The sequence below is a fragment of the Sinohyriopsis cumingii genome, chromosome 2 (assembly GCF_028554795.1).
Source record: "Sinohyriopsis cumingii isolate HCF-2022 chromosome 2, ASM2855479v2, whole genome shotgun sequence".
Classification (NCBI taxonomy): domain Eukaryota; kingdom Metazoa; phylum Mollusca; class Bivalvia; order Unionida; family Unionidae; genus Sinohyriopsis; species Sinohyriopsis cumingii.
Window position 1 is genome coordinate 60,740,836 of NC_142962.1, and position 10,981 is coordinate 60,751,816.

Below are 10,981 nucleotides of genomic sequence, written 5' to 3' on the forward strand. Positions count from 1 at the left end.
CGAAATTCTAAATTCCTGCTAAAGGATGAACGAAACGCGAATTAGCTCTCTATGCTGTTTACATATGATCACATTCACAACATCGAAACAAAAAACGTTTCAATTTTGCTTATGAATATAAGAACGGAGTGTATAGATTTATAAATAAAGATTCCACTGTTTATAATTTTTCTCTAAAACATTTCGGATTGAAATATTCACCGACTATAGCGCAGCGTATACGCGACATTGACCTTGGAAATAGAGTCACACTGCGTTGTGAAGTGTTTTTTCCAACAGTGATTTCTTTTGCGAGACTCGCTGAAAAAGGGAAAGTATCACCTGGTTAAATAAAACAAAAAAGCAACAACAAACACAAAAATGTTTCATCAGATATTTTCAGCCACATAATTTGCTAGGTCCCTGTTGACTTGTTCGCCACTGCTAATCCTTGTGTAGGAAAACATCCCATGGAACCCGCCAAGACGAAAATCCACGTGTACCTTTACACCGGCAATTTTCAGCCTGCGTGCGTACAACAAACCGTCATCACGCAGAACATCGAATTCAGCTATGAGTATATAGGCTGGCGGAAGACCAGAAAGGTCTTTGGCCATGAGAGGCGAAAACAAAGGGTCAAAAATTATATCTTTGAATTTCGCAATCAGATTTTCATCATACCGTTCAGAAATTTCAGGCTTTTCCTTCAGTCGAAATTCGTCTGGAAGTAAGCTTTGGTTAACAAAACTGGCGTACTCTGATCTCTTCATGGTGGGTGTGGTGTGATTATTTGCCGCGAGTGCAGCGGTGTTAACAGAGAGCTCGCCGGTTATATACCGATACCAGGACGCCATGATGGCTGCCCCAGGAATCACTTCCGCTGTGGCGCCTTCTAGGAGGAGATAGGATGGCAAACGGAAGTCAAAGGCTTGAATCATAGGGTACAGCAGAATCTGAAATTTCAGAGGAAGGAGATCGGAAAGGTTCGGGTCTCTTGCGAGCTTCCATGCAACTGCAGCAGCTAAATCTCCGCCAGCGCTATCACCTGAAATAGTAAATAGGATTCACGACTAAACCTAAAGAACTTTCTTTCAGATATCATCTACTTACATATCCTGCAAGCAGGGCTTTGGGTTATTAAGGGAGGGATCAGCTGTGGAGGAGAGGGGGCTTCTCTGTGTATATGTGATGCATGTGTAAATATAACAAGGGTGGAAACTTCCCAAGACATTATCAAGCATCCGTTCTATCCAATACCGAAGGCTACATCAAGCGCGGATTACAGTGTCACATTTGTTAGACAGTTATTTATTTATCGATGCTGTTCAGTAACTTGAAGATATTGTCTGTAAAGTTTAATTCTTGCTTATTAGCGACGAATCGACCTGCGACATCTAACTTGCACCTAAGCTCCGCCCACAGTTAATCTGATGGGTCAGATATGTGGTCAAAAAGCATTTTGTCTAAAAGCGAAACACATGTTCTTCATCAAGCATCCTCAGACTTCTCGTCTTTCATCACCTATTCGGTATCAGAAATAAATGAAAAATTACTTTTATCAATGAAACATGGAACAAACGAACGTTTGAACAGGGCGGATATTTGGGCCAGTGTCCGGGCTAGTTTCCTCATTTGTTATATTTATATACATACAGAGATGCCCTCCAGACTTCCTCTCCACCTTCAATCCCTCCCGTTATGACCCAAATACATCAACAAGTAAGGTTGGCGTTCAAGTTCAGAAGAACAAATATATATCTTCTGTATAAGGTTTTCCAAACATCCCAGATTCATCCAAATATTACAGTTTCATCCAAATATCACAGATTTATCCAAATATCACAGATTCATCCGAATATCACAGATTCATAAATTAAACACGCATGGATTGCAAGAGGAAAAATTAATTTGCTGGCAGCAGATAACTTTAAAACACAAAGATTTAGCGTACGTATTTTTAAACCTGAATATAATTCGCCTCTCTTTATATATTCTGAAAATTTTCTCCAGTATCAAAGAATAGTATGGGCTTCTCTGTAATGAACAATATATACTAATGTAGTGAGTTTCTTCGTCCAAGAATGGGTATTCCAGGCACACTTGAAGTTTTTTGTGCTCTTGATTCATTTGCAAAATGCTTCCAGACTGAATCAGCTTAGGACGAAAAACATGATATGCATTAACTGAGAGAGAGAGAGAGAGAGAGAGAGAGAGAGAGAGAGAGAGAGAGAGCAGTGCTTACAATGGTCTATTTAAGAAGAATAGTTAAACTTTTAAAAGCTTGAATCCTGTATTATGCTGATCAGGTAAAGAACGGTCCATTCTTATGATAAAGTTCGTTTTAGGTGAAAAAGCTGCAAGACAAACTACAGACCTGCTACTCCAACTCTGTTGGGATCAGCGCCATACTTCTCCGCATTTCTCATTAAATGGACAGTGGCTGCGACACAGTCTAGAACAGGAACCGGAAATGGGTTCTCAGGTGCAAGCCGATATCTGTGAAAACGTTGAAATACGATAACGTCATATGCTTTATTAAAACAAAACAGACAACAAAATCAACCTGAGAAACTCAGCTTAAAAACTATTTTCAAACAAAAGTTCGTGATTTAATGATAAATTTCAACATATAGTTCAGTTCTTCTATTCAGATCTTTATAAATATTGTTGATGATGATAGAGGCTTTGACGATGACGATGCTACTTGATCCATAGACTATAATTACCGGCTGAAAATTGACATTCGATTGTCACATAATCGTTGTCAAATAGGGATTGATTGACTGACAAACTGAATGAATGAATGAATTATATGTTTAAATGAACTAATTACCAAATGTCCTGGTGAAGAATAAAAATGCTAATGATAACATGCTACTTACTCTACTGAGACGACCATGACCTTGGAATTTTGTACGAACAAACGCAGTGGCCTGTCGTAGGTACCTATGTATAAGAAAAGAAATTGTATTTTGACACACCAACGATTTAGATTTTAAATCATATCTGCAGTCCGGAATGAATTACTAATATTCTTCCAAGTGTCTTCTAGCCTTTATAATACAGAAGTCAAACTTCTTTTAACTGCTGAAAATGAAAATGACATTGTTCCTTTAACTGTAAACCACTAGCTTAATGGTCTGTATATTAGAAGCTATTCCACTTCAGCAGTAATCAAAATACCAACGACATGCGCATGTAAGAGTAATAAAGGAAACTGTCTTCGTCTTTTGATATGAATGCTAGTGCATACAAATATGATGCGTACAATGATTTGCAACTGTTAGACTCCACTGAGTTACCTTACAAAAAGAAAGCCATTTTCCTGTCCAGATTCCATGTTATGTCAGAAGATTATATTATTAACGCTTTCCCACATTGTCTATGCTTTTTTAAAGTGAAACTTCGTGCACACAACATTATTCGAATTACTCAAAACGTAGTGGAAACATTGGTATCAACAAGGAGATACTAGAAATAGGACTGATTTGAAGCCATTCTGAAAACAATTTAAAAGCACCTATTTATATTTTGTGTAAGTAAGCATAAATACAACAAACCTGTATCAAACATGATAAATCCTCCGCCATGATAGTACATGAGAACTGGTTGAGGCTCTGGAACTTCTTTTGGCTTGTAGAGTTTGACTTTGACGTTGTCAAATATGTCATCATATACCTGCCAAAAAGCACCCTTTAAATCCTTTAATCGAACATTATCGGTCTTTTACAAAAGTTTTGTTTCTAAAAAATATATTCATTAAACACGGATGCACCATCAAAGTACCTGAACACTGACCTAAACGGAAAACCGAACAAGGAATGATAGTCGGATTGACAAATGTAACTCGAAATGTTAGACCACTGTCGTGGAGGTTCCTAAAACATCCTATTTACTTCGACGCCATAAAAAATTTTTTTGATCACACGGCACAGTATGGCTGCAGAAGGAGATAAGTGACAATTGGAATATCTTCGCCCTTTTCCGTCTCACTTATTTGTGGCCCATTTTGCCAGAGACGAAATAGAGTTCCTTATGTGTTTTCTTGCATTAATATTCTGATTTTATTCCGACTTTGTCGGGTAAAGCCGAGTGATATTCAGAATGTGTACGTTTGTGACACTGGAATACCGTAAATAATGGACTTGTTTGCTATCGAACAAAACATTAGCATAGCACGTCGCTTGGATATGCAGATGTTAAGGACACAGCCATCAAAGAAAGCTTCTATTCTACTACTCTAACATATCCTATAGGAATAAAATGACAAACAGTTTCTATTGAGTGTGAAGACCTATATTCAGTTCACATGTTTTAACAATGTAACCTGCTATGTTGTTATTTCTCATAAAATAATACCTGCATCTGTTGTTATATCTCTGTAATTAAAACTTGTAAATGAGACTATTAAAGAGGCACATACAAAGAAAGGTTCTGTGACGATCGAAAAAGATTGAAGCTACAAATCATCCCATGCATGAGTTTTAAAAACATAAAAATAAAATAAATAAATAAATGTACACCATATAAGGCCAAATTAGCATCAGTAAATCTGAACACATATAATCATACAGTACCCGAGCGGAACCTATTGGTGTTCTTGATAACGTTATTTCGTTTGGTTTTGTTTGGTGTTTGACATCACAGCATCATTGGTTGGTTACTCAGTGCCACGGCGAATGGAGTAAAGTGCTTGTCCACGGACACACCTCGGTAGCCGACCAACGCTAATCCAATGGCAGTATTTTAACCCACACCGATTCAGTTTCTAGTCCGGCAAGCTAACCTTTGAGCGATTGTGGATCCTGCCTCCTTTAGTCGCATCAGAAAACATGCTGGAAAGCGCAATAAATCTATTCTACAGACACAAACAATCAGGGGGATTAATCGGTTCCATATTGGTGTGGCAAGTATAGATATGTAAGTGTGTTGAACACTTTGAGGGTAAATCCTAGTACTCAGCCCCAAAAAATGAATGCAAAAAGATACAGTTTTACTATAGATATAGATGAAGATAACAGGTCTTCTAGTAACAGCTGTAACACGATTATGCCCATCTGTTGTTTGTTTTTTTAGCACAAGTTGTTTTCCATATCCGCAAAAGTTTATATTTTTCCTTCAAAATGATGGTGGTGTAATACATTTCAGTGAAAAGGCAACATTTCAAATTATCATATATTCCTGCTTGGAGTAGGAGCTACATTTTCCCAAGCAGTTGAATACAATTTTACCGATACAGCAAAAACTTATAAAAAAAGAGTTGTGGTACTATGTACAATAACGAAACTTATAGTGAAAAATAGATGCCCATTGCTAGGAATTTCATTAATACCTGTATAGTATCATCATGAACAGGGTAGGCTGTCATTCGGAAGACAAACTCAAAAATGCTTCTGGCAAGAATGACGTCACTGTCTATGCCAAATCGAGCGCCAATGGACACCTGAAAGAGACCAGTAAAGTGTCATTTTTAATGTTAAAATACTGAGCAACGGGGAGTGGGGTGGGGGGGGGAGTTGGAGGGATGGAGTGGCGTTAGCTTAAAAGATCCCAATGAAACAAACGAATGCGAGAAATTGAAAGACAGTACTTAAATAAATATAGATCTAAGCTTTTGATGGAATAGAACTGAGTCAATGAAACAAGTGTACAAAATGTCGGTATTTACAAACGTTGTACTTTTTAGCACTTTTGTAAGGGACATGTTCTCGGTTTAATTTTCCGTAATCTACATCTTAGCGATGTACATGATGTATAGTTATTCGTAACCTCTTCACAGTGAAAGCAGCAATCGTCCATATCTAAGGTGTTGTTTAAAGGCATTAATGCCCCCAAGAACAGTTCTTGGTTATCGAAGATTAAATGACCTCTAAATGACCTCTTGACGATCTATGTTGATAAACTCATTACTGTTTTTGTGAAAATTGTATGTATTATATTTCACAGCGGTATAATTCGTAATAGTTGGTCTTTAGACTATATTTGTCTACATATAAAGTAAAGATGATTATTTTAATTGTAAAAATAACGGCGGAATAACTACTCTAGTTTGGCATCCATTTTAAAGCAGGTCGATCAACAATTCGAAGATACTGGATTGTTATGTGACGAGCAGGCTTGATCTAGTTAGGGTTACAATACCTTTAATCACATTTTCTATTTTAAAAATCTAATTTATGCATTTATTGTCTACCGAAGGGCCTTTGACCCTGTGAATATAATTTTACTCTGGATAAAAACTGTTAAGACATGTTATTGGGCATAAAATACTGAATTCTATTCAAAATTGTTATAAGAATGCTAAGTTCGGTACGAGAGAAGCTTAAACAATTTCACTCTGATGTTGGTGTACATGAAGGTGAAAATGTTTCATCCAATTTTTTCTCATTTGTTTTAAAATGATCTTGTCGAAATTGTTTGACTGATCTTAGTGGTGCAGCTCGTACTTTATTTGATAACGTAGATGCTGAAGTCAAACACTACTTGCTTTTCTACAGCTATATTTGTCCAATCTGTTCCCGAGCTGCAGTCTGGAAACTTGATATAAATTTTGTGAAAGCAAAGAAGTAATATTTTTAAAGTAAATAAGGATTGAAAATTTAAATTATACCCACAGTAGTGAAAAAGTGAAACTTGGAAAATGAATTTTAGCATCCAGGTCTTGCATTTTCAATCAAGGGTAACCTTAACAAAGCGAAATCAATCTTGTTCAGCAAGCTAAAAATTTTATGTTCTGTGTTTTATAAATACGCAGGAAAGTTAAGTGTATTGTTTCATACTATGATTTTACCAATATTACGTTATGGAATAGAGGTCGTGGGGATTTAAAAAATTATATATCTGAGACATTTCAGGTGCAGTTTTGCGAAACTATTTTAAAGGTAAGACATTCTACACTGAATATTATTTATCATGAGTTATGAAGAGTTACGGTCAGCATCTATATTAAGGCTAGAATGAACGGCTTTTCAAAGAGAATTGTTTGGAGCAAGGAAGGTAACCTTTGGTATAGTCTCTTTGATTTTATATATTGAAAAAGTTGCGTTGCAGAGTTATTTTTCATTCCGGATGGCAAATATTTGTTATGGATATTCTTAATGATCGTGGATTAATGGAAGTATGGGACCAGAAAGCTTACAGTATGTTTTGCACAATCGTTGAAAGATAAAATTACAACTATATCTAAGTCCAACAACTATAGAATATTTAAAATTAAATTAGTTTTGACAATATATTTCAGTACACTCTCATCAGACCCTGTAAGATAGTTTTGTTACTTTAGTTTTGGTAGTCACAAACTTTCCACACAAATTGGCAGATGTTTCATTATTGATAATTTGATAGGTCTGAGAGTCTCCATATTACAAATAAGAACAAGTTGACGCGTTTGGCTATAGTTTTCGCTGTATTTATTTCAAGAGGGAAAGAGCTACATTTTTACCTGCGCAACTGCTCAGTAAACAAAAAGCACTGTAAAGTTTGACACCTTCATGAACAACACATCTACTTTGTTGGATTATAAACTTTGTAAGTGTTTATTTTAAGACTTCAGATAATGTTACCTTCGACCAGTCTGTTCACGCTGTACATGGTTTATTTTAAGACTTCTGATGTTGTTACCTTCGACCAGTCTGTTCACGCTGCACACGATTTATTTTAAGACTTCAGATAATGTTACCTTCGACCAGTCTGTTCACGCTGTACATGGTTTATTTTAAGATTTCTGATATTGTTACCTTCGACCAGTCTGTTCACGCTGCACACGATTTATTTTAAGACTTCAGATAATGTTACCTTCGACCAGTCTGTTCACGCTGTACATGGTTTATTTTAAGACTTCTCATAATGTTACCTTCGACCAGTCTGTTAAGGTTGTATATGGTTTATTTTATGACTTCAGATAATGCTACATTCAAGCAGTCTGTTCAAGCTGTACATAATTTAAACCCACCTTCGTTATTTACTATAGAGCTTGACATCGGTATTGTGTTTTCTTAACAGGTAAAAAATGAACTTTATAGCCAAAGCAAATCGGTAAATAGTCAAAAGATCAGATGCAGCTTAGTGACTTCACAACGATATTCCTCGTGGCAAAGTTCATACCCCAAACTATTGACTCGGATATTTGAAATTAATCTACCATTTATTTCAAACTTGATCAGTGGATGAGATAAACTTTTAATATATATTTCTATTAGTGTAGAATATTCATTCAAGGCACATATAAAGCAAAAATAGTCCATTTTCCTTTAAGTTTGTAGACCCTGACAATGCCGATTTATTTTGATCCATTTCTTACCAACAAATTGCCAAAACGATAGCCGGCGATAACCAGTCTCAGTTTCCATTGATCTGCAATGGAGTCTGGAAGCGGAGTGTAGAAGTAATAGGCTAGACCCAACACAAATAAGCCAGTCAGTACGATGGATTTCAAACCCATTGCAGACGATGTTACAAAATCCTATTGTAAAAATAATAAATACGTAATTAAGTAAATAATAAATAAATAAATAAATAAATAAATAAATAAATATCCTTAAAACAATTATTCAGCAGCAATGTCCATACATTTAATAAAAGGTATATCTCTATTAAAGACAATAAATTACTCTAAAGTTATTGTTAGAGGAAGGAAAGAAAAAGAAAGGCTGGATTCATAATATCATTTAAGTATTCGCCTACCCTTCCGGCAGTTTGTACCCCACTACCAATTTTAAAAACGAGAAGCATCACAGATAAAAAAAATGCACCAAACATGGTCATTTCATTCATGAATTGATAATTTCCAACCTGATTTGCGAATGGAGGCTTCTAAACTTTCATCTTATTCATATTTCAATCCAAACAGGACATTCTTCACATTCCCTTTGATGCTTGCCATTTTCATTTTGTTCAATTTTTTTATATAGAAAAATTGAAACTAAACATTGCAAATACTGGATACAGACAACAGTTCCTTTTACCTTCCATGTATATGTTGTCCAAGGTACCCCGTCCCGTCATTTACAACAGACTTCTCCAGGAACCGAACAGGAACAGTGAACACGCTGTGTTTTTTCTTCACACTGAAAACTCCGTTTGGATTGAAATGCAAACAAGACGACAGTGTTTGAGAACCCCTGGCGAAATTCAGGTTAGAAACAAAAAAATTAATAAATGAAATGACTAAGTCTTGTGCATTTTTATATCCTTGATGCCTTTCATTTTTAAAATCAGTAGAGGGGTACAAGCTGCTGGAAAGGTGGGTGAATATTATAGTATGGTGGTGGTGGGGAAACAAATAGACGAGGGATCAGCGGGGACCAAACCCCGCGAAACTCATTTATATTCAGCGTTAACAGCACTATAAAAGAGTACTGAAAACTATTTTTATTAACTGTAATCGTTCGTCTTTCATTTTAAGTCGAACGCAAAATTTGTTCAACTCCGACCTTGACCTTGAAGATATGACAGTTTCCGAGTGAAAGTGGCCTTGTAGTAGTAATGCATATAGCTTTCCATTTATTCTTAAATTGCTAACTGGTCTTTCCGGTTAAAGGATCACGATATGGTAAAGTATTCGTAAAATCGAAATTATGGTTCAAGGACTCGTAACGTCTGATAAAGAGCACAATAATGTGATTTTACGACACTTAAACGCAATTTGTTTTAAATTAATAACATTTTAAAAGTACATTTGCTGACCTACCATAATTTAAATATCAAAGCTCTTAATAACGACGCTGTGAAATATACTTTCTATTTTCTTTTACAGTAAGCATATTTTTTCAACTAAAAATGTGGCCCCATCACTATCTTCCACTCACAATCTGTCTCCCTTGTAGATGCTATATGTAGACAAGTACTTTTATACCGCTGACCTACCACTGCTTACTGAATTTTCCTGTGCGCCCCTTCCCTCTGCTGTTCGCCAGCACTAACACAAAGGCCTACCGTTGCTTAGTGTATTGGTCTGTACGCACCTCCCGCCCTCTCTTCCTCGTTCTTTTTAACACAGATAGCCTGTCATTATTTAACGTAAATGTCTCTAAGCCCCCCCCCCCTTTCCTTCTCATCCGTAAATTTGATGAACGTTCATAAACTCAATGTACAAGCGATAAATGTGAATACGGCGCGGCCACTATTGACCTTAGGGAAGTACGAGTTCGTACTCTGAATAACCTCAACATGTCCGTGTTACTGTCGTACGACTAGCACGATTATCTGCCTTAGGTCCCAGGCATCTCCAACCCATGTGTTTAACAGACTCACTCCGAAACAAAAAAAACAAAACAAACATAAACACTCTGCATTGAAATTGCGAGTGCACTATATGCATAATTAGTCTTGAATCGAAATGGCAAGTGCAATTACCATCTACAAGCGTTTAACATCGCATCCTTACCTCAGTACCAGTTTAAGCTATGTGATCCTAGGCTTCTTCTGTACATGTATCGCAGCTCCGTTAAGCAAACCTCTGATATCATATGACCTATTTCGGTACGTACATATGAATCCGCCGTGGACAAATGCATAGCTGAATTTACCTTATTTATGACCCCTAAAGTTGGTCTATATTACGGACTGACCATTTCATTTATCATAAGTGGGGATGGTGGGGTGGTGTTTTCTTTTGAACGGATATATTGTTTCAATATATCAAGAAATTTTCTTTGCAATATATATAAATAACAGGTTCAATTTGCAATAAAACAGCAAGAACAGTTTTTAAGCTCGTAAAGGGTCCTAAATTAAATACCCCAAAAAACTCAACCCCACCCACAACAAAAATTGAACGTCTGTCCTCTTAGCAGCTGTTGCAGAAATAACATTAATTTATTAACGTAAAACGTTCAAGGCAAACAGGTCAGCGTTATTCATCAGAAATATAATGAAATCTTTCTGTCCGGATTTATGTGTTTTGGTAAAAACTTTTCACAACGAAACTGACGTCTCTGTTCTTCTTTGCAGCACCTCATGCATTATCCATCACTATATATGCTGTATAACCTTTTTGTCCCTG

At 36.3% G+C, this 10,981-nt stretch overlaps 1 protein-coding gene across 3 annotated transcripts; it reads right to left on the bottom strand.

The window, feature by feature from the left end:
* Positions 1-361: 361 nt before the first annotated feature.
* Positions 362-10,479, bottom strand: LOC149805002 (deacylase AADAC-like). Of its 3 annotated transcripts, none has more exons than XM_089935702.1 (7): positions 10,364-10,479; positions 8,279-8,440; positions 5,312-5,422; positions 3,540-3,657; positions 2,862-2,925; positions 2,354-2,475; positions 362-1,024 (listed from the first exon to the last, which is right to left on the bottom strand). In XM_089935702.1, the coding sequence occupies exons 2-7, from the start codon at positions 8,417-8,419 to the stop codon at positions 369-371; spliced, it is 1,212 nt and encodes a 403-aa protein (XP_089791828.1). In that variant the 5' UTR covers positions 8,420-8,440; positions 10,364-10,479; the 3' UTR covers positions 362-368. The 3 variants fall into 3 exon arrangements, with proteins under 3 accessions (XP_089791828.1, XP_089791847.1, XP_089791837.1); XM_089935721.1 differs by lacking the exon at positions 10,364-10,479 and adding an exon at positions 9,854-9,967; XM_089935711.1 differs by lacking the exon at positions 10,364-10,479 and adding an exon at positions 9,844-9,931.
* Positions 10,480-10,981: the final 502 nt, after the last annotated feature.

Bases quoted from the DNA above. Each gene is read 5' to 3' on its own strand.
- LOC149805002 (XM_089935702.1), bottom strand. From the start codon at position 8,419: ATGGGTTTGAAATCCATCGTACTGACTGGCTTATTTGTGTTGGGTCTA. The intron at 3,658-5,311 runs GTATTAATGAAA...GCTTTTTGGCAG, and splicing joins TTCATGATGATACTATACAG to GTATATGATGACATATTTGA. The intron at 1,025-2,353 runs GTCTGTAGTTTG...TTACTATTTCAG, and splicing joins CAACAGAGTTGGAGTAGCAG to GTGATAGCGCTGGCGGAGAT.